Source organism: Mustela putorius, unplaced genomic scaffold (genome assembly GCF_011764305.1).
Source record: "Mustela putorius furo isolate JIRA1106 unplaced genomic scaffold, ASM1176430v1.1 tig00000127_pilon_pilon_pilon, whole genome shotgun sequence".
NCBI lineage: Eukaryota > Metazoa > Chordata > Mammalia > Carnivora > Mustelidae > Mustela > Mustela putorius.
This window is the reverse complement of record NW_025421288.1, coordinates 6,527,379-6,551,426: the sequence shown is the minus strand read 5'-3', so window position 1 is coordinate 6,551,426 and position 24,048 is coordinate 6,527,379. Positions and strand designations below refer to the sequence as shown.

The 24,048-nt window shown below is 37.6% G+C and overlaps 1 protein-coding gene across 7 annotated transcripts; it reads right to left on the bottom strand.

Annotated features, from left to right (window-relative positions):
* Positions 1 to 385: 385 nt before the first annotated feature.
* MS4A13 (membrane spanning 4-domains A13) lies at positions 386 to 20,343 on the bottom strand. 7 transcript variants are annotated; one of them, XM_004770399.3, is made up of 7 exons: positions 20,047 to 20,343; positions 17,674 to 17,789; positions 15,183 to 15,323; positions 11,646 to 11,702; positions 10,624 to 10,743; positions 5,877 to 5,972; positions 386 to 1,039 (listed from the first exon to the last, which is right to left on the bottom strand). In XM_004770399.3, exons 2-7 carry the CDS (start codon positions 17,725 to 17,727, stop codon positions 980 to 982), a joined length of 528 nt encoding a protein of 175 aa, XP_004770456.1. In that variant the 5' UTR covers positions 17,728 to 17,789; positions 20,047 to 20,343; the 3' UTR covers positions 386 to 979. The 7 variants fall into 7 exon arrangements, with proteins under 7 accessions (XP_004770456.1, XP_044919034.1, XP_044919042.1 ...); XM_045063099.1 differs by having other exon boundaries at positions 17,674 to 17,792; positions 20,047 to 20,342; XM_045063107.1 differs by lacking the exon at positions 20,047 to 20,343 and adding an exon at positions 15,772 to 15,886 and having other exon boundaries at positions 17,674 to 17,780.
* Between the last annotated feature and the right edge of the window lie 3,705 nt (positions 20,344 to 24,048).

Sequence of the window (24,048 nt, the reverse complement as noted above, 5' to 3'; positions counted from 1 at the left end):
CACAACGGAAGACACTCAATATGTGTTGAACTGATAGACGTAAGTTAACCACTGAAATTCTTAGGCCCATGAAATTTTTTGTAGTATTAGATAACAACTGATGAAACCAATTGAGAGACAAGGCAGAAAATTAAAACAAAACAAAACAAAACAAAACAACACAGCAGCACATTTAAAAGATCTGGATGAACTCAGTGGCATGATTAATACTGCTGAGCAAGGCTCTCTGGCACTGTTTCCTATTAGACGAGAGGTGGAATCTGAATTCAGAACAGGTTTTTGGGAAATTCTCCTTATTATGGAAAAGCCACTCGTTTGCTTTGAAAAACAATTGAACAGATGGTCGAGGCAATGGTAAGAAGTAATAAGCAAGGGAAATGAAAGGGAAGGAAGACAGTAGAGACTTTCAGGGCAGAAAGGAACTTTAATGAGGAGAGGAGTAGTCAAAGAAGAACAATGAAAGGATTATGGGTTGGATGACTTTTGATTTGTATTTTGTTCAGGTAGAAGCTAGTTCAGGTAGAAGAACTCATTCTGAAATGTACTCTTCACTTGTAGGGGCATAAATTATTTAAAGTTTTCCTGAGAATTACACAGTATTGTGCTCCAAGTCTTTACTGCCTGTACTTGAGACATTTTGCTTGTCCTCTAGAGACAATCACAAATCTTTTTTATAGAGCAAAAGCTCTATTAGGGAGAGTTGATAGCTTTAGAGTTACACAGAGTTGACAGGTACAGAGTACCTAGAAAATAAATTTCTCCTTGTAATAATATATCTAAGTAGGGAAAAGCTTTCTACTTGGAGCCTACAAAAATATGTGCAGAGAAATTTCTCGAATACCAAGAAGAAAAATCCAACTTGTTTGTATTTTCTTTTGCACAAAATCTGTGGGCTTTGTAGCAGCCTTGTTATGCAGAGATATCATTAGGGCCCACGTCAGGTATGAGCACCAGGAGAAATCTCACATTTCTAAGGTTTTTAAAAAGTGCTCTCAGCTTCCTCTGTAACAGCTGTGAGAGTATCTTCATCATGATGATTCTGAAAAAAAAATTAACTTCTTATAAATCTTATCATTCTTCCTAAGATCATACATGTAACAATTACTTAATTAAAAAAAAATGGTACTGATGTTTATAGAATAAAATGTTAAAGTGCCATGTGTCCTCTTTGTGTCCCAATTGTACTTCAAACTACTCCCTTAATTCCTACTAGACATTTGAAACTTTTTTTTTTAAGTAGACTTCACACCCAGTGTGGAGCCCAGCATGGGGCTTGAACTCACAACCCTGAAATCAACCTGACCTGAAATCAACAGCTGGATGCTCAACCAACTGAGCCGCACAGGGGCCCCAGACACTTGTGACTTTTTGGCATACTTCCAAACTATAACAACAACAAAAAATTCTTCTTGAACATGAACAGATGCCAGCATTCCAAAAGTTACCCTGTCATGATATTTCCCAGTTATTACCCATTTCTTCCTTCCAAAAGTAACTTTTTTTTCTTTTACTTTTAGGTAATTAATCTTTTCTTTTCTTTCCAGTTTCACTAGCTTGCATCCCTCTGTAAACATTGTAGTTGAGTATTAGTTTTGCCTGGTTTCAAACTTCATCTGAATGGAATCATAAATTATGCATTCTTTGGGCCTGTCTATACTTAACATTATGCATGTGAGAATCATCCTTATTGTAAGTACAGGTATAGTTCATTTTAATTACTATGCAGAATTTAACAGAGTTATATACTTCAATATACTCACCATTCACCCATTTGCAGCGTTTCCATTTTGGGACTATTATGAATACTATTGGCATTTTCCTGGAAGTGTATCTTAATACATATGCATACATATTTCTGTTGTGTATATGCTAAAAACTAAAATTACTTATAAGGTATGCACATCTTAACTTTCCATAAAAATGCCCCAAAAGTTTTTGAAGTTGTTGTAATAATTTAAATTCCAAGTAGGAGTGAAAGATTTCTTTTATCCATCAGCATTATTATCAGTTAGAATTGTATTTTGAAACTTAATCATTCTGTTAGGAAATGAATATCTCAGTGTGGTTTTATTTTAATGTTATTGAAATGGCTGGATTTATGCCTAATACCTTGCTTTTAAATTCCTATAGGTCTTGTGTCTTTTATGTTCCTCCTTTGCCTATTACTACTTTCTAGATATTATCTTAATTTCTTTGTTATCTTATTATACATTTTGAGTGTTCTTAGTTTTTAGTTCTTAGTCTAGGAATTAGAATTTGCATCTTAATTTATCACAGACTGCTTCAGGTACCTGCTACTTTAATTCCAGTAAAATATAGAAACTTCATTCTCATGTAGCTTCATCCTTCCACCTTCCTTTGTGATACTGCTGTCATATATAGTACACCTAGATGTTATGTACTCAACAATACAGTGCTGTAATTTTTAATTTTATAAATTTTTATAAAATTTCTTAAAATTTCAGAGGAAAAAGGGAACAATATATATCTATAGAATAGGGGTTGGCAAACTCTGGAATATGGACCCAATTGAGTCCACTAACTGTTTTGTAAAGTTCAACTGAAACAAAGCCATATCTACTCATTTATATATTGTCTATGGCTGCTTTCAAGCTATAAGGTAGAGTTGCGTAGTTGTGACAGATGGAATTAAGTTTGGTAATAACATGACTTTAGAATAAGGAGTTAATTTTGGATTATCTGGATGGACCCAATGCAATTTATGCAATTGTCTTTTCAATCAGCTAAGAGAAGCACAAAAGGTGTATTTATATATTTTTTATAGTCATCTGCAATAATTACCTTTAATGATGTTCTTTATTTCTTCATGTATTTTTGAGTACTATCGGATACCACTTCTTTTCAGACTAAAGAACTTCCTTTAGTGCTTCTTGTAAGGCAGTTCTCTTAGCCATGCATTCTGTCTGCTCATCTGTGTATGTCTTTATTTGCCCTCCATGTGTGAATGGTTAAAAGATCCAGAATTCATGCTTGACTGCTTTCCTCCAACACTTTGGTGTGCCATGTCATTGCCTTCAGGTCTCTGTTGTTGTTGATGAGAAGTCATCTATTTTAATCCTACTGTGGTTCTATTGTATAAGAAATCATTCTTCTCTTCCTGCCTTTAAGATTTTCCCTCTTTTTTAGTTCAGTTTGGTTCTCAGGTGTCTAGGAGTGAGTATCTTTGTGCTTATCTTTGTGCTTATTCTAATTGGACGTTATTGAGTTTCTTTCTTATGAGGAATATTTTTCATCAAATTTAGGAAAATTTTGGCCATTATTTCTTCAAGTATTTTTCCTGTTCCCTCATTTTCTGGGATTCTCATTATGCATATGTTAGTGTATTGGGTGGTGTCCCAAAGATCTCTGAGGTGTTATTAATTTTTCTTCTTTTTATTTCATGATCTTCAGATTGGATGATCTGTATCATTCTATCATGTTTACTAATTTTGTCTTCTGTCAGCACAAATCTGCTACTCAGCCCCTCTGGTGGGTTTTTCGTTTCAGTAACTGTATTCCTAAAGTGGATTTCTATTTGGTTCTTTTTAATAATTAGTATCTCTTTTATTTATATTAATACTTAGTGAAAATTAATAGCTTTATTGAGGTATAACTGTTATACAAAAAACTGTATGAATTAAATGGGTGCAATTAAACAAATTTAAACATATATGAACACTATGATACCATCACCAGAATCAAGGTAATAGACATTCATACTCTTGTTTGAGGAATCATTATTTTTAATGTTAATTAACATGTTAATTTTTTAACACTTTTTTCTTTAGTTCTTTGAAGTCTTTGTGAAGCCCAACATTTGTCATTCTCTTCCCCCCCAAAACTGTAGCTACTGTTTTTTTTTCATTTTATATAATTTTTTATTTTTTATAAACATATATTTTTATCCCCAGGGGTACAGGTCTGTGAATCACCAGGTTTACACACTTCACAGCACTCACCAAAGCACATACCCTCCCCAATGTCCATAATCCCACCCCCTTCTCCCAAACCCCCTCCCCCCAGCAACCCTCAGTTTGTTTTGTGAGATTAAGAGTCACTTATGGTTTGTCTCCCTCCCAATCCCATCTTGTTTCATTGATTCTTCTCATACCCACTTAAGCCCCCATGTTGCATCACCATGTAGCTACTGTTTTTTTAAGTGTATATGTCACCATTTCCTGTTCTTTGCATGTCATTATTTTTGTTGTTGTTGAAAATGGATATTTTAGATAAGATATTGTAGAGACTTTGGATTCTGATTCTCTTATCTTTCCCCCAGAGTGGTTGTTATAACTGCCTTTTGTGACTTGCCTGTACTAATTTTGTGGAGCCTGTGTCCCTTGCAGTGTTTGGCCTTTGATATGTTTACTTATGTTTTTCATTTTTTTAAATTCATGGGTTTTGTTTTTGTTTTAAAGGTTTTATTTATTTATTTTACAGAGATCACAGGTAGGCAGAGAGGCAGGCAGAGAGATAGGGGGAAGCAGGCTCCCTGCTGAGCAGAGAGCCCGATGGGGGGGCTCGATCCCAGGACCCTGGGACCATGACCAGAGCTGAAGGCAGAGGCTTTAACCCACTGAGCCACCCAGGCGCCCTGATGTTTTTGTTTTTAAGATGCATTTAATGGGGTTTTCCCCTGGTCAGCATAAGTAGGTACCAATGACTAGTCAGAGGTTGTGCTTAAACACTATGTAAAGGGCTTCACCGTGTCCCCCTAAAGTTCATATGTTGAAGTCCTAACTCCCAGTGCCTCATAATTTGACTCTATTTGGAGATCGAGTCTTTATAAAACAGTAATGAAATCATAATAAAATCATTAGGGTGAACTTTAATCCAATCCAAATATTTACTAGTCTTACATGTAAACATCATTGATTATAATTTATACACACATAAATACAGATATATATTTACTTGTTAATTGTCATTCTTCTCCACTGAAAAGAAAACTTCCTGATGGCAGGGATGTTGTCTTGTTAATGATTGCATCCTTAGTGCCTATTACAACGCCTAGGAAATAGCAGGCCCTCCATAAATATTTGTGAAAGAATGAATGTGTAGATATCTAGTTTCTTTTTTCTTTTTCTTGAGTGAGAAAGAGAGAGCATAGCATGCAAGAGCGAGGTGGAGAGCAGCAGAGAAAGAGAGACAGAATCCTAAGCAGGCTCCACATGTAGTGCAGAGCCCTATGCAGGCTTCCATCTCATGACCCTGAGATCATGACCTGATTGGAAATCAAGAGTTGCCTTAACCAGTTGAGCTACCCAGGCACCCTGATATCTAGTTTTATTTAAAGCTTGTATAAAATAATCATTCTCATAAACTTTTGTGGTATGTTATCAAACTTGTCATTACACTTCTAGGAATCAACTATCTACAGAAATACTAGTTTTACATGTAAAGATTATTTTTTATAATAAAAAAAAAACCAAAATGAAAAAAAGCCAAAGATGCAGCAAGAAAAAAAGTCAAAATAAATACTAAGGAAAAATATGATTGTTTTGTTTTATAATGAAAAGATGTTTATGATAGTTGGGAAAAATCATGTGATAACACGAATATGATTACATAATTAGTATACAAGAAAACTGTGTATAGTGTGTCTGTGTGTGTGTTTGTGTCTTTTTGTTTAGATTTGGATGTGTGGGTATGATGAGGACTACAGTAAGAGGGACAATAATTTTTATTCTATAATTTTACTTTATAGTTTCATGTATTATTTTTGTAACTTTATAAACAATAAAAATAAGAGAAATAAAGGAAATATTGTGACATATTCCCATTTCATGAGTTTTAACATATTGTATCATCTCCTTATAGAGTGTATGTGCTAGAAATCAGCAACTCTTGACTTGCCAGAATAGATAAACACTTACCAAATCAATACAGCCAAAGATTGAGTAAGTTAATGCAATAGAAAATTCCAAGGGGTAAGATATCAGTAAAATCCGTGAAACTTCCCTTCCAAGTTTCTGAAACCAGAGAATAGGGAGAAATCTTGCATTACTATCTTTAATAAGTGTAAATATGTTCGCAGAACAGCTCCTACTATGAGTGTCAAGGAAAATAGGAAAAATAAATAAGCTGCTTAGACCATTCGGCTTCCCTAGTCATCTCTACTACTTTGCCTTCCACTCCACTTTTCCTACACTTAATTCCCCCTGCTCATTATCTTCAGCTTCCACTGGTGGTCTTCGTCACTCAGCATTCTTGTCTCACTTCTTATAACTCCTCATTCTCGTTATTCTCTTCATGACAGAGTCTCTATCTGTTGGGGTTAATGTAGAGCATGAAATCATCCCTAATACCTGGCTTACTAAAATGTAAACAAGTGGCCGCTGGGAGCAAGGGAAGGTTTTGGAGAGGGGTGAGGGGTGTAGGACTTTGGAATGCCGAGGCCTGTGTGACCACTCTGCCACTGGAATGCTGTGGGAGTTGCCTTTCTGGAAGCTTAGCCCAAAAAACCTTCCTGTGACCTAAAAGATGTATTCACTATCCTCTAGGCTATGTTTAGTAGGACTCGAAGAACACACAGGTTAGCATATCCTATCTTTCCCATAAACAGATCCTCCTAGTTCCAGTAAAACCCCTTGTCACACATTACGTGTATGAGAAACAGTGACAAAGATTTGTGATTATCCTGAAGGACCAATAAAGCTGGGAGCAAAGAAGCACAAAGGGTCTTTGTCTCTGAGCGCTGACCCCCTTTCCTCATCTTTTTCATGGCAAAGTCTGGAGTAATCTTTCAATTGTCTGCAGAGGGATTGCTGGCCATCCCCGACATCTATCCAAGCTCTTAGGTCAGTAAGATTTGACTCTCTGTCTCCAGTGATAAGATGGCTACTAAGAGATTTTATCAAGCAATTCTCATGTATTAAAACAACGGTTATTAATTACAAACTTACTTAAATTTGTATGTGTGGTGATAAAAATCTTACATAGAAATTGCTGTAGCGTGATGTGGAAGGATGAATAAATCCTCAAACAACAACATCTCCCTTGAAAATAAAGAGTGACTATGATTTTGCTGGGATAATAAAGCAGATCCCTTCTACTGCAATCAGAAAGATATTTTCAACTACATATCAGGATGAATGATATTGGTTCCAATCCTGAAAATAAATGTAGTTTTTTGTGCTGGCTGTAGAAAGACAAGAATGACATTCAGACCTGGAAATAATAACATTACAATCTCTCTCCTTCAATTCTTTCTCTTCCTCCTTCTGTTTTTGTTGGGTTTATTTAATATCTTTTATGCAAGAAACTATTAGGTGGTAGGGAGTATATGGTAAGAATGAGATGACAGAAAATTCTTGCCTTCTTAAAGTTTATATTCAAGTAGAAAAGACAGAAAGATAATATAAAATAACATATAATAAGGTCAAATATGTCAGAATGGATAAAAACTTGCTCAGGAATTTTAGGGGCAGGAAATTTGTCCTAAGCCATTTGTATCCAGGAAGTCTTCATAAAAGGCAAGACATTAAAAATAAGAGTAAGACCAAGAAACAAAGGAGGGAAGCAACATTCTAGGCAGCTTTAAATTCTCATTTACTAGTTTTTTTGTGACATGTTCTAGAAAAAATGTAATAGCATACATTAAAAGTGTGATAAAATAATTAATGGAGACATAAAGTAGAAAAATAATAAAGCTAAAATACGTATCACATGACCTATGGTTTGATAATGTGAGGGGGAAAATGCATGGAAGAATGAACATGTTTTAAGAAAATGATAAAGCGAGTTGAACTCAGGTAACTCAGTATAACTCAGGTATAAGGAGTGTATGATAGTAACAGGAAGATAAAGAAAATACTATAGAGGGTTTGAAATATCAAGTTACCTTATCAGAATTATGATTTAATTTTGTTGGCAGAAACACAATAATAGTAGCATTTTAGCTGGGAAGTACTGGTGACTTCTTTGTTGCCAAGACTGTAAAAAGTCATTTTGTCCACATTCCTTAACTTGTATATGTTAGTGTTATTCTTAAATTCTGCCCCTGTAAATAGCAAGATATCTGCCAGAGAAGTTCAAACAGGCAAACAACGGAGAGAATGACTGAATTAAGCCTTTGAGTGCAGCAGAAGTCAGTAAGTGCCCCTTTTCTTGCTTAAGTCGATTTGGGTTGTATTTTCTATCACTTACAACTAGGAGAGCCCTAGTTAATAAAAATTAAAGTAAATACTAAACAGTAATTGATATTTGGGAAGATAGTGGAGAGAGAAGGGTGAAGGATTACTTCAAGGTTTTCAGCTTTAGAGGCTGAAATAAGGGAGTTGTGCAGCACAGTACTTTTGAGAGACAAATATTTTCTGTTTTATATCTGTTGAATTTGAGATGGTGACAACAGAAGCATATCAAAGTGGAAGCATCAAGCTGGCGCTATATGCAAACAATGAACTGTGGAACACTACATCAAAAACTAAAGATGTACTGTATGGTGACTAAGATAACAATAAAAAATTTTAAAAAAGAAAATGAAGCAGCAATTAAAAAAATAAAAAATAAAAGAATAACAGGACTGGAGTCTGGCAGACAAACAGTTTAATAGGTATGTGTTAACACTTTCTCTATTGACACAGAAAGAGACTAAGGAACAAGGGCGCCTGGGTGGCTCAGATGGTTAAACGTCTGCCTTCTGCTCAGGTCATGATCCCAGGGTCCTGGGATCAAGCCCTGCATCGGGCTCCCTGCTCCTTGGCGAGCCTGCTTCTACCTTTGCCTCTGCCTCTCTCTGTGTGTCTCTCTGTCTCTCATGAATAAATAAATAGAACTTAAAAAAAAAAGAGAAAGAAACAAAGGAACAGGGAAGTTAAGAAACTTGTCCACAAGGTCACTCACTGACAGTGAGTACTGAAGACAGTGTTTAGATAAAATCAGTCTGGTTCTGGATTTAGATTATCAACTATTTTGCTATAAGAGAAGTATGCTTCAGAGACATGCACTTTTTGGGATAGCTGAACCTACCTGGGAACACTGATAACTTGATGAGTTTATGGGTTTAGCCAAACAGCTTGTTTTTATTGGAAAAGCTGTCATGTGGCAAATCTTGTAAAAGGTTGGTGCCTTAGTAAATGCAGGAATAGTATTCTGTAATGCCTCTAAGAGAAGACTGTGGATTAGAGATGTCGGTCTAATATATAAGTTCATTCAAGTAATTGATCACTGCAAACAAAAATAAAACTTGTGCATTTGGGAGACTGTGAAATTGATCATTAATACTGAGTTCAGATAAATACAGTCTACAATGGTTTGTAATGGTGTTTACAAAAGGTGAGTCCTGGAAATTATGTCATTATTATCTTAAACTGATAATTATAAGCTTGTGAATAAGAGTGGGCAACTAAATAATTTGATATAATCCTCCACTTAATAACCTAATTATTCCTCCTTATCTCTGCCACCAGAATTAAAACTGAAGATTCCCAGAATGAATTTCTAGGGAAAATGGAGAATTTCTTACAATGTATAGGGAAAATCTGATGCATACTCATTTAAATCAATCATTACACACAGTTCATTTGGGGGTGCTATTGTATCTTCTCTCATCCTTTCATTGTTTTCTAGGTTTTTGTTTTTCATGCTTGGATTCCCTCCACTGATGGTCCCTTTATAATACAGTGCAGGTATAGAGAGAGGAAAGTTGATATAGGGGAAGCAGGAAGATTATGCCTCATCTACAATGAGTCTTCTCATTAGAATTATTTTTGAATTGGAACTTTCAAGTTGCTATTTTTTGTTTTATTGTTCAATAATAAAGAGGAGCTCTACTCTAATATATTCTCATTTCAAAGTCTTTTGCAGCACTAATATTCTGTAATTCTGAATTTAAAGCCAATAAAATTGAAATACAGTTATTTCTCTGCTACAAAGTATGGGATTGGATATTTAGTTAAATGGAAACAAGACAGATTCACACACATTTAGCATTTGACTACATAAAGCAAAATTCATGTGAGACACAAAAACAATCTTTGTATGAGGATGCCTGGGTGGCTCAGCTGGTTGAACATCCGACTCTTGATTTTGGCTCTGGTGACGATCTTAGGGTTTGGTCTCAGGATGGAGCCACACATCGGGCTCCACACTTAGTAGAGAGTCTGCTTGAGGACCCTCTCTCTCCCTCTCCCCCCACTTGTGTGCTCTCTCTCTTTCTAAAATAAATAAATAAATAAATAAATCTCAAAAAAATTGGCTGTATATGAAAAGCTCTGTGTTAAACCAGAAATTACCAGGTGTCTACAATATATGCATTAGTTGCAGAATTATTTTGTTGATTTTGGGAATGGTTTTAAGATCACTTTAAGGATATGCTTTTATTTCATTAAGAGAATCATCAGTGACCCTATGCCTAATGCATACACACTTATCACTGAAGCCTTCACATTATCTACTTGCTTTATTTTAATTGGGCAGTCAGGAATTCAAACATTCTATTAATATTTACCAAAAAATCATGTTAGAATTACTTTGGAATTGAAACTTTCAATCAAGAGCTTACTACTTAAAACAAAAGATTTCTTAAAGACTAATAAAAGCCTTATTTTACTTCCAAAGGCTTTAAAACCTTGGAAGAGAATTGTTCGAAATTAAGATGTTCCTAAAGAATTGGTCACTTACTGCTTGTCCATAATTCCTATATGACACGGAATTAAAAGAAGACAACTCAATTGCTGTTAGAATTGATGCAATAACTGCAACAATTATGCAGAAGATGTTCATGATAAAAGCAAATGTAATCTGAAAAGAAGATACATGGTAAATTTGTTAGTTTGTATTGCCGAAAAAAAATCATTTCGTCAGAACTCTAATCTAGTTTCTGGAGCTTTAGAGGTCTGGAATGCTTGCCACTTGGATAAAATATTTTCCGCGTTTATATGAAACCCAACTAATCTGGAAGGAACAGTGAAATATCACATCAATAAGTATCAATTTTCAATTTGGGCTAAAAGATGTTGTATTTTACAATCTTCTGAGTCATGAGGAAGAAAGATTGTTAAGATAGGATTTGAACAAAAGGAGATTCACCATAAAATAGAAAAAGAAACAAAAATAAAGATGGAAACTGACTACCTATAGAAATAAGCCAAAGAAGATGCAGTGATTTTTAATCTAGGATTTTCATTCTCTAGGGGAATCAATCAATAATTTTGGATATGTTTTTATCTGTATAATTATGAGATCAGACTCACTGATTTCTTAACTCTAGGAGTCTAAGATATTTTTCTTACCAGTATTTTACCTATACCATGGATGGATCTTCTGGACAGATCCTCTATTTTAATATAAGATATAATACTGTTCTCAAACCTAATAGTTTAGGAAAATGAAGTTTTATAGTAATATTATATCTATATATAAAGGCATTATTAGGTTCTATTAAATTCTGTCTACTAGTAAAGTTTATACAATATTAAAATAAGGTAGAATACCAAACCAAAAAACCCTATATTAAATTTAGAACATTTACACAATGATTCTAATTTAGAAAGTTTGTCCACATTAAGTTATGAGTTCTTAGCTTTTCACTTAATTCTTTATTTTACAAGTAAGGTAAATTCCTTCATTGCTCAGATACTCACTAAAATCTGCTTAGTTTTGTGACAAGTGATTTCTAGGATACCCGAAGCATCTCCACTTACCACGCCTTGAGTCTGATGCCTTACTGCTCTTATTATGGAGACTCCTGTAATGATAAACTGGATATAAAAACATATTTATAAATATTCATTGATAATGCTCATCAACTTAAGATGTATTTTTAACAACTCTCTCTTCCACATCTGTTATTTTTAGAATACTAAGAGTAACAAGATATAAAGAAGTTTCAGTAGAAGGGGTCGGGACAAGTTTCCATCATATAGTCATGAACTGAAAGCTAATAGCCGGGTCACTAATCATAGAAACATAGGAGACAGTGGGCAGAATTCAGGTTGTGGTGTGTACCAAAGATGACTCAAAGAGTCCCAAATCAGGAGCCAAGTTTGCTTATATCTGTGCCTGCTTTCTGAACTCATCTGATTATCATTTCAAATGCTATCCTTCCTAATAAAATGAAGCCACTGATTGCAATTACTGTATGCATATCTAAATGTGAAAAGTGGTTTCATGAGTCTATTCCAAACTGTGTTTGTACACAGTTAAGACTGTGGCCATTACTAAGTAACAACTGTAACTCATGTTTTGGTCTCTTTTTTTTTTTTTTTTTAAAGAGTTTCCATTATTTCATACCAGGGTACTTTATTTCCCAGAAGTATAAAGTTATGCCATATTGTTTGGAGGTGAGCTACATAATTCCTTTGGAACATTCCTTTTGTCCTATCTGTTTTAGTGAATTCACAAAGATCTAAATCAAAGAACAATCTGTGGAAAAACAGCATTCATGCTATACCATTTATAGGGAGACCAAATCTTTTTTTTTTTTTTTTAATAATTTTTTATTTTTTATAAACATATATTTTTATCCCCAGGGGTACAGGTCTGTGAATCACCAGGTTTACACACTTCACAGCACTCACCAAAGCACATACCCTCCCCAAGGTCCATAATCCCACTCCCTTCTCCCAAACCCCCTCCCCCCAGCAACCCTCAGTTTGTTTTGTGAGATTAAGAGTCACTTATGGTTTGAGGGAGATCAAATCTTAAAGCTTACTAACTCCTCTAGGATAACTTAAATTTACACACACAGCACTTCATTCTGTAATAAAAGCTGAGATTTCTAAGGAGGTACACAGTGAGAGGAAGAGCTAATATGAGTTGAATTACAAACTAGAGTGCTTTGTAGCTAGATTAGCAAACCATGTGCTTCACAAAATGCCTTTCAAAGTTTATGAGAGTTTTCCATTGGATTTAATTTAGCTGAAATTCTAGATAATTTATTCTAAGAGCTACACATGTTATTTTTATAACATGTACAATTAAACACTGAGGGACATGAATCATTTATCTGGATTTTGTCTGCAAATTCACTATTGTTTTCTAAAGCAATGCTTTGACCCTTGTGAGCCAATGTACAAAGAGGAACTCCTAGAGGTCACTACTTTCTCTGCAGCTCTCTCAAGTGGCGGCCATTTTCTCTTACAGCCCTTATACCACTGTTTCTGTGTAAGTGGTCTCCTTGCTCCTTATTACTTCCAATGCTTGTCTCTCCCCCAGGTTTGAAGCAAATGTCATCAGATTCTATCACCCACTATCTAGCCTGGTTGAAGTTGATTTGGTCACTCTAGTCTTGGTGATTTTAATTCCTATCTTACTAACACTTCTTAGACCTTGGTGTGTGTGTGTGTGTGTGTGTGTGTGTGTGTGTGTGTGATCCTTCTAACACCTTGGTATTACAGTTCTTTGAATTTCTCTTCTCTAATCCTCCGACCCCATCTTATCTCAGTCGCTCACTCCCATATTCATTCTCTTGTGTTTGTTTCTGCCAATAAGTATGACATCTTCCAAATCTCAATTCCAAGTATCTCACTAGGACTACTAGTTTCTATCTTTCTACATCAGGTTCTGTAGTATCCCAACTTTAACAATCCTTTGAATCCATCTGCATCTATGATCAAGCCCCTCACTTCCATTATATTCTTTCCTTCACCAGTTTAAATTCCATGGTTAACTATTACACTCACTTATATACACTTTCAACTCCTTTGCACCATTCTTGTTTGATCACAGATGCACGGTTAAACCCAAATTCTGATTAAATGCAGGTTTCCTTCTCACTGAATGCCTGAACCCATGCAGCCAAACGGGACCTGAGAAAGACACACAACCATTTGACCCACATCTCACTACACACACCCTGTTCCTAAAGCTTAAATGAGCTCTTTATCTTAGTGGAAGTCAGACTACATTTCTACAATGCATACGCTCTCTTTTTCTAGATGACCATTTTAAACCCTCCCTTCAAACAACCAGTTTATTACCCAATTTTCATTCTCAGCCCATAATCTGGCTTCCTAATTCACAGAGATATTTGAAGTCATAGGAAGGGAAGTTCCACAAGCTCCCAATATCCCATCTACCTACCTATCAAAATTTGTCCTTTCTCTTTGCTCCTCTACCTTTCCATCCTGTTACCCACCTTGGTGCTATTTACATTAAAGATGGATAATTTTTTCTTATAAGGGTTAGCTTGTAATTTGTGGGATATTTATGCATTTTCTTGGCTTCTGCCTACTAGATGCCCACCCCTGCTGTGAAAACCAAAAATGTCTCCAGACATCACCAAATGTCCTCTAAGGGGTAAAATCACCTCTAGTTGAGATCCACTGCTAGACATGAACTGTCCATGAACCCAAGTATTTGTGTATTTAAAAACATCATCTCTTGCCTACTCCAGTGCAGGATTCTATTAATCTCTCCTTTTCTCCATTTATTTCATATTGATTTTTGCTCTTCTGGTTCAATCCCATCATAAAAGACATGATACTTCCAACTTACTGAAACAAATAAGAAACCTTGTCTTGACCCAAACTTCCTCCCGCTACTACCTCATTTCTCAATGCCACATTACACCAGAGTCCTTCAAGGACTTTTATTTGCTGTCTCTATAGTTCTTCTCCTTCCATTAGTTCTTAAACCAACTCCAGTCAGGTTTTGCCTCACCATTCTACTGAAACTACTTGTCAAGTTTATGGCTGGGTTCCACATTGCTAACTCCAACGGTCAATTCTCAGCCTTTTTTGGCAAAATAACAGAATTTAATATAGTTTATCTTTCCCTATTTGTTTGCTCAGCTTTGAGGATGCCATACTCTTCAACTATTCCTACTGCCTTATGGTTATCTAGAAACCACAGAAGAATGCAGGTAATGACAAGTTTAGAGAATGTGTGAGTATAGACTCGTTGTGTGAAGAAGGTAAAGACCCTAAATATGAAAATTAACTATGCTAATGGATATTATGGTTAAGATTCTTTGTCTTTCACATATATAAAGTCAATCCAACCTATGGTTGTCATTGTTTATTCCTTCCTGTTTCCACATCTCTTTTAATAGCCCTGGTAAGTTAAAGGTACTAAGGAAACATGTGCTGAAAAAGGAATTTGATTTTGAATAAATTACCAACATGAGATTTACTTACATAATTCTCCTGAAATCTCTGTTTAAAAACTGTTCCCTATCTTCCACTACTGGCATGAATAGTATTTACTGAATGATTAAATCATAAATATATTCTACTCACAATAACTCCCCATAAAGAACATCCTGCTTTGTAAGTTATAGGTTCATATGTCCCAAAGACTCCTCTAATTTGTCCCATATACAAAATCAATAGGAAATACCACATGAAAACATGAAATATGCCAATCATAATCTGGACAGCCTGTGAGAAGAAAATGATATTAGTACCAAAACCATGTAATTTATAACACAGCTCCAATAAATGTTAACTGTAAGAAATATTCAATACTTTATGAAAGATAAAAGTTAAATAGGAATGCACTTACCATGTATTTTCTGGACTGGTTAGCCCCCAAAGCAAGCCCTAACCAGGAAGTACTGAGGTTTACCAAATAGGAATCAGCGATTCTTGGAGCATCATACTGTTCAATAATAATTCTAGTCAATTCTCCCACAGAAAGGTTGACAATCTCTTACTACTGCTATCCTTTCTACCTATAGAGCAATGGCATGAGAAGAGAACACTGAAGGTATTTGGGGCAAAATATGGTTACTACGCTATTTGGATGCAGGAAGCCATTTATCCAATATGTTCTTGTACATTAGTAATTTTAAGGTTGAACCACTTTTTGCATCTTTTAAAGGTTTACCTTTGCCTCCAAGGCATACTTGGTATGTATCTTTATCACAAGCATGCTGGGGTGAGGTACAATCCAACACAGAGATACAAAGAATATCGTGTAGACTTGCTTGTACCAGGTCTTCCTATTGGATAGGGGAAAGGTTGGTGGAGGGGAGAATTATTACTCAACTTTAGTTTTTAAGAAGATAACTATAATCCAAAAAAAATTTATATGTGAACTGATATTTCACATACTGAATCACATTTTTAATTACGCTTTAAAAATTTCAGAGGATTGGGCACCTAGCTGGATCAGTCAGTGAAGCATGTGATGCCTGATCTCAGGGTCATGAGTTCAAGCCTCATGATGGTTGTGGAGCCTACTTAATTAAAACAAATAAATGTAAAAATCTTGGATGTAATATTATTTTTACTTGAATATAAACTTTAACAGGAAGCTATTTAATGCTTTAATAGTTCCAGCTCCTTACAAAGGAAATAGTCTAAAAACACATAAATGCAATCAGATAATATTAAAGATACATTTTAGAGAATTCTCTTTATAGAAAGACCATTGTTACTTTTTCAGTAACAATCTTACCCATTTTTATACATTTAGATTTCAGATTTCCTCTGCACTGCCATTTGAAAAAATGGCATTTTCTTCAGAGATTCTTTGGATTTGATTGGCAGAATATCTTTACTAGATAGATAAGCCCTCGAGAGACTGAATTTAGTTATCTCACTATTGTACCAACCTCTACAAGCGGGAGCCCAGGAAATATCTCTTGAATAAGCACATCAGAATGAAGGACATTAATTTCACTTGACTTTCCCAACTCTTAAGTGAAGTTGAAAAGTAGTGTCTCCCTTTATAATTGGGGCTGTCCTATATAATACTATGAAATATCCTAGTAACCATATTAGAAAGCAAGGCTGCTAGTGTGTGGAGAAGAACAAGATGGATTTTCTTATTTAAAAATTGTTCTTAACCTAGAGCCAAAAAATGGCATTTCAGGAGGTCATAGGCCTCTTCCCCACACACAAAAATATGAGTGCAAAGGATTACAATATGTATATGAAGCTGGGGAGAAGATTCAGAGCTTCCTTCCTATGTCAGAAAGGGTCTGTGACTCCCAAGACATTAAGAACCTCAGCTGAACAGTCAGGTGGGAGACAATCTACACAGCGACCAAGTTCGAAGGAAAAGTTCACATCCAGTAGAAAAGTTCTTTCTCTTTCAGATGGGAAAGAGCATGATCTTCATAATTCCTTGGTATTACTAAGAGATAGCTAAGCTCTCTGTTTATAATTGAAGAGACAAATTAATAATCATTCTATCGCATAGAAATCAATACAGTAATAGAAAGAGATCAACAAGAGATCTTTCTTCCAGTTTAAAAAAAAAACAACACTTCTTTTTCTTTTATTCCTTTTTGGGATTTCTCTAGCACCCTATGTATGTTGGCTTAGTCAATATGCTTATATATAAGCACATATTTGTGTATGAAGAGACATGAGATCAGTCAAAATTTGTAGGAGACAATCAGTATTAAAAAAATTTTTGGGGGGGGTGAGGGGAAGTGGGAGATACAGGGAGATTTCAGTTATGGAATGAACAAGTCACAGAAATAAAAGGTACAGCAGAGGGAATACAGTCAATGATCTTGTTACAGCATCGTATGGTGACAAATGGTAGCTACCTCTGCTTGTGGTGAGCAGAGCATAATGTACAGCGAGGCTGAGTCACAATGTTGTATACCTGAAACTGATGTACCATTGTGTGTCAACTATATTCAAAAACAATTTCTTAAACCCATTTTTACCCTTTGACTTAACCAAATATGCACCTTCCCAGATTCACGAATAATCCTTAGTAAACTGAAGTAGTACATATTCTTGAATTTAGTCAAATTGAAGTCTTACTTACCCCTAGAGTAAGACTATCTGCTGCAGAGAGTTTTGAACATACACATCGAGCCATACTACCAGCATTTCCTCTAGATGATTATGCTTCTAATCTTTGGTGAAATTTTTATTAACAAACTGCTACAAAACAATACAAAACACATATACACACATTGCTCAGAAGAAAATACTTAAGTTTGATTCTTTTCCCACTGTTTTACAACCACCTCCCAAACTCTGAAGCAACTGTTTTCTTCTTTTTGTGCCTAAGTTTGTAGAGGCATCAGCTGGCATCTACCTGTTCTGAATAATGGCCTCCATAAGTGAAAAGCCTCTCCTTACAACTAAAAAGTATAGGCATATTACAGTTATTTTCTCTGAGTAGTAAGCAGTGGCCCTGGATGATAAAATATAAAGAACACTTAGGAAACGATGTTAGGGAATTTTTGGTAACGCTTTTAACAACTTATTTGCAATTCATAATGCCTTCAATGCAATTCATAATGCCATGTTCACATTTCAAAACCAAATTCTTATACTTAAATTCATCATGGGCTCATGATTTTTTTTTTCTGTCACACACTTGCTATCTAGTTCTTTATATGAAAGAACTTTTTCTACCGTCAGACAACTTACCAAAGTTGCTTCCACAATCCTCAAGATTCTCCTAGAAGTTCTTTTGTTGTTATTGTTTCTTTTTTTTCCCACTGAAGGCTTCTTCTAGGAGTTCTTTCATTATTGTTTCTTCCCCTCTCGCCCTCCCTTTTTTCTGCATTTCTCCCTGGTGTTCAGAAAACCTGGCTAATAACTGTATCCTTTGTGGATCTGACATTACATTGTTCTACATCTTCTAACATGTCATACCTCAGTCAATAACATGAATCATGTCACTTAGGTGATAATGTAATGGATGATCTTAAACCCTGAATCTTGGCCTTTTTGAGAGGCAGGTTTGAGTAAATGAACTCTCATTCCCTGTACCCTTCAAATCTCATGATTTGATTATTTTAATGAGTCTTTGGTTTCTAAAATTCATTTTCTCTCTGTCTCTTAATTCTATAAAGTACAGAGACAGAAAAAAGCTAGGTTAAGACTATAAGAGCTATTGGCAGTAGAGAAAACAATATGTTAAGTACAATAACTTAAGTATAAATAATAGGTTTTATATATTAAACAGCACCTTTGAGAAATACTGAAGAAAGTGTACCGGTCTAAAGGTAACCAAGATTAATCATTCCGTCATGCTCAAATAAAAGGCACAGAATTACAGAATTTATATATAAAGTAACTAGGAAGTCCTATCTAGATTGCTAGTGTCACTTTTGAGAAAAAAAGGAAAATAATACAAAGTAATTAGTCCTTTTCTTTATGTATAAAAATTCTCACAGCTGATAGTGGAAGCACCAGGAGCAGAATATTTAGCATCCTATAGTCTCTCTCCTTCAGGCCCCCATGAAAGCCACCCCAGCTGAAGTATTCATTGACGTACCATGAAAAAACAGATTGTGTGTGTGTTTAAAAATCTTTAGCTTAAATGTTGGAAGAAAATAAGAAATTCTACACTTAATTCCTGTAAATAAATTTATTCATTTCTGGAATAAATGACGGTTAGAATTTTTTAGAAAAACATTCTACGGTCAGTTACTCTAGAACCCACTGAAGAATCTCATTTTTGTAAAAAAAAAAAAATTAAAAAATAAAAAAATAAAAATTAATAATTTGTTTCTATTCTCTGGTGCTTTCATCACTAATCAAAAAGCAGCTGCAGAACAAGTCCTTAGTCCTCATTCCCAACCCTATCCTCATTCTTTACTCTTGCCTTAAGACAGAGAAATTCGGAAACAGTCACCGAGAGCTCACGTCTAGAAGCCACTGCTCCATCTTTAGCAGGGATGCGACTCCTGTCTTCAGAATAAGGTTCAAACTCTTCAGCAGGGCCCATAAAGCCCTTCATGAGCTGTTCCCTGCCCACTTTCTCAGCCTCATCCCAGGCCCTTCCCGGGGTTTCTGCCCTAATAGCTCCGACAGCACCCTTCTTGGGGAAGCGTCCTCTGCCCCAGAGTCTATTAGTACTCCTCTCCTTGCTCCCCTACGCTCCATCACAGTGTTGTCTACCTAACTCTGAATGAGCAGGTCTGGCTCCCAAGGCAGGGTCACTTCCTGGGACCCAAGGAATTCATTTCCGCACGTCCAGGGCTAGTCCTGGGCTGCGACTCACGGACGCACACGTGGTGAAGTGGACTGGACTGGACGCACAGCGGGCGGCTGATGCCCAGCGTCCGCACAAGGATGCATGGGGCAGGCGAGGGAAGGTAGGGGGCCCCGAATTCGGTCTCTGCCACCCTTTTCGGCTTTTAACATTTGAGAAATACCGTAAGCAAAGCGACATCATTACCCTTCATTGTACTTGTTCAAGGTCCAGGTCCAGGCTCAGGGGGGCGGAGTCCCCGCGCTGGATGGTCCTCTCGCCCAGGAGACCTCCTCCAGCACCCCGTCCAGGTCTTTCTGCCAGTGCCCAGGCCCGGATCAAGAGGCAGATCTCCGGGGTAGTGTCCTCAGGGCCAGGTCACCAGACCTTGCCTGGCAAGCATCACTGAAGGTTCAAGGAGCCCAGGCCCCAGCAGGCCCTCAGGCTCCTCAGGCCACGCGGGCCTCCAACGGCAGCAGCTGAGGCACTGTCTTCGTGCGCCTGCGCAGCCCACGCCTGCTACGTGGCGGGGCGGGGCGGGGGGGGGCTGCGTGTGCGCAGACTCACTAGGGCTTTGCGGACCACGTGGTCAGACTCGTGTGAGAACTACCGCTTGGTGTCTGGAGAAATGGCTTCTTCAAGTATCCGTTGGTGATGTCGGCCCTTCTGGTGCCTCCGCCAGGGTCACTGATGAAAAGTCGGTCCTTCACCTTCTCTGTCCTCAGAGGGAAATTGTAGTGCAGATGCCTTTTAGGAGGTGTAAATATTGAAAAAGGTAGCAGAGTCCATGACTACCCTCTGCCCTTTTTGTTTTCTTTTCTTTTTTTTTTTTTTTTTTTTAAGATTTTATTTATTTATTTGACAGAGAGAGATCACAAGTAGGCAGAGAGGCAGGCAGAGAGAGATAGGAGGAAGCAGGCTCCCCACTGAGCAGAGAGCCCGATGCGGGGCTCGATCCCAGGACCCTGAGATCATGACCTGAGCCGAAGGCAGTGGCTTAACCCACTGAGCCACCCAGGCGCCCCCCCTTTTTGTTTTCTAAACGTAAGGCGCCAACGAAGAAAATGAAGAGACAAGACATCAGGACGACTTTTTCATCCACCTGCTGAGGTGAGTCAACGTTTCAGGTTAGACCTGGTATCAGTTTTCTGTTTGATGTGCAGAGTCCTTAAAACGACGTGTGTGAAAAGATGTGTAAAGAAGTAGCGGTAGCAGCGGGCAGATACACAAGGGGCCGATGAGGGGTCTGAGCAAACATGGATTCAGACTGAGAATGGTCGGGGGCAGCTCATGAGCAGGCGCTAGGGGAAAGGTTTCTTTCTAGAAGATGTGGAAGCAAAGCAAGGGAATTATAGGTTAGACAGCTGTCTTTCTTGAGCGCTGGGGTTGGTTGTTCTTAAGTTTAATTTTCTCGGGCTGGAGTACGTTGATTCTGGCTTTGGTTTCAGTTTGCTCATGTAGGCTCTCAAGGCCTTAGAGCCACTCTGGTCTAAAGGCCTCCTTGTGTAGCTGCTTTCCCACGTTGGCTTATCTTACTTAAACTGCGCCATTGTTACTACTTGAACTGGTGAAAATACGGACCCCTGGGGAGGTTAGGGATCTTGTTCATAGTCACACGGCTTATAAACGTGCAAGTTGGGGTTCTGATTCCAGCAGTCTAGCTCCAGAACCTGTACCCCTTTGCTTTCTTTGGCCTCCTTCAGGAAGAGCTGTGCTGTATGACCGTCGCAGAATTGGTGAAATTACGAGGTCTGGGCATGGTTCTCAGCACTAGTTCTGACTGTGTGCACTCCATCGTACTACTCTTGGACTTTTGTTTTCTCTTCTTACAGTGTAAGGCCTTGATGCTCCTGAAAATACTTATGCAACAGGATGCTCCAGAGTCGGGGGCTCTGATGCGTATGCCTTCAAGAATTCCTCAAGTTGTTTCATCTTCTCAGCTCAGGCACGATGTTTCTGGTGCCAGGATGCCAGGCTCAGGAGCACGCTCTTCACCCAATTTTGCAGTCATTAACCTTTTGATTGCCAGTACATCCATTTCAAAGACAGTTCTCTCAAATAGACGAATTGCCATCTGTATTACACAGCTACTAACAAAACAACTAGGGAAAAAATGGGCCACTCCACCTCCGAAGTTTCCGTTTTAGAAAGTTCTCTGTGATTAACATAGATAACTAATCACTTGAAGGACCCTGCTTTTCCCTTCCTGTGCCTTAATTCCTGCTCTTATGTCTTAAATTCACCCATAAAGAGCAAACCCAAGAAACTGTAGGTACACTACCTTCAACCCTAATAAAGGCGGAACCCCGGGTTTGTACTTTCTCTCTGTCCCTCTCCCTTGCTACAGGACTGACTTGTGAGTAGTATGTCCTGTACTTCAACGTTTCCCCATGGTTGTTGCTGAGGTGCAACTTACAATTACAGTAAGAACCACAAGGGTCAGTCCAGCCACATCACTTGTTCCATAGGAGGCACATCCGTGGGGGCCACCATGAGTTGTAGGGCTCAGGTGAAGGCCTTAAGGCACTCAGGTCAATAGCATCACTATCAATAGGCTGAGACCAACAGAACTAGACATTGCAGTTAGCATTCTCTGACTACATGAAGCAACATTTGGCCAAAAAGTCTGTACCAGATTATAAATGTTGCTAAGTTCTTAGGTGAGTGGCAGGTATTTTGAAAACAAAGTCAAACTGCGAGTGAGGTTTAACCTGGGTAGGGTCCATGAGTGGAGAAAGAGATTGGTGGAACCTATTGAGGACAGGTGAGCCAGCTGGTTGAACTGAATAAAGGGATATGTCCATTTTTATTTTATTATTATTTATTATTATTTTTAAAGATTTTACTTATTTGAGAAATATTTATATTTCTTGAGTGAAGTCTTTGTACTCAAACCCAGCATTTATTACTTGTAAATAATTACCTGCTGGTGGGGAGAGGCAAAGGGAGAGGGAGAAGCAAACACCCTCCTGAGCCAGGTACCCATAGTCATGATCATTGTGGGGCAAGGGATATTCAGTTTTTGAGTGAAGTCAGGGAACTGAGGAGTGGAGTAGAGATGGGTTTGGGGAGAAGAGTGAACATTGCGAAAATATAAATTGCCTTGTCCAGAAGAAGGAAGTCTGGAGAGAGGAAGGCTTTGTTTGTTTTACTTGAAAAATGAAGGGAGAACGGCAAAAATTAGCCAGTTTTAAGAAAATGCTGATGTCTACGTCCTCTCCATCCTGTGAGAATTCAGACACACTGGCAATGTGGCCACATTTGTCTGGCTTGCCCCTGATCTGCTCAAGTACCCCTTAGTTCTTTGCAAATCCCCACTTCCAGAGTATTTCTGGGAGTCCCTGGAATTTTCACATTGTTCTGTAGCACAGCAGCCACTTTCCATCTGCATCTTTGTCTTCCCAGGCCATGTAGCTGCCTTTTTCAAGAAGGCTGTTTTGACCTAGGTGCTGTCCCCCAATGCTTCCCAAGCTCCAAGGCCCTGGGGGTTCAGCAGCCTTGAATTTTCTTCACTCCTCCTCACAGAGCAGGAGCCTCATCATGTCCATGTGCAAATGAGAACGCTCCTTTCTCCATGGGGATCAAGCCTGGTTTGACCAGACAGGGAACTAGACTCCATGTTCTGCTCTTTCAGTTTGAGCTTTGGATACTTGAACTCAAAGCTTCCTGTAGGATCTTTCCCCCTGATTCAGATCACTTCTACAAATAGAGGCCTGGCTACTCTTGGCACCTCCCTCCCAGTCACCCAAATTTAAGATGAGTTTGGCCAGCATCTGCTTCATGGGACAAGGGGACAGTTGTGACAGATTTTTAAAGGGATTTAACAAATGCAAAATATACTCTGGAAAAAGCTTTCAGAAAAGTGTAGGCCAGGCGTGATTCAATGATATGTATGTATCTATGATGTGTTTGTACATTCTTGAATGATAACTCTGAACCCATGCATTTCATGAGATCTTGACCTAACTCTTAGAATTTAGAGTTGGTTGATGGTCTGGAGCCCTGGAAATCTAATAATAACCCGTGTTTTTCTGAAGAGGGAAGACACTAAATACAGGATGCGCTTGGGTTTTCCTTGTATGGTTTCAGTTATATTTCTTGAGTGAGGAATTGGTACTCAAATCCAACATTTATTACTTTGATGTGAAAAAAGCATATGTATACTGGCATTAAGATAAAGCCTGATCTATCCTGTTTTATATTACTCTA

Coding starts and splice junctions, on each gene's coding strand:
- MS4A13 (XM_004770399.3), bottom strand. CDS start 17,727: ATGGCTCGATGTGTATGTTCAAAACTCTCTGCAGCAGATAGTCTTACT. Junction 11,703..15,182: donor GTTCTTTATGGGGAGTTATT/GTGAGTAGAATA, acceptor TTTTATATCCAG/TTTATCATTACAGGAGTCTC. Junction 5,973..10,623: donor ATAGGAATTATGGACAAGCA/GTAAGTGACCAA, acceptor CTCTGGTTTCAG/AAACTTGGAAGGGAAGTTTC.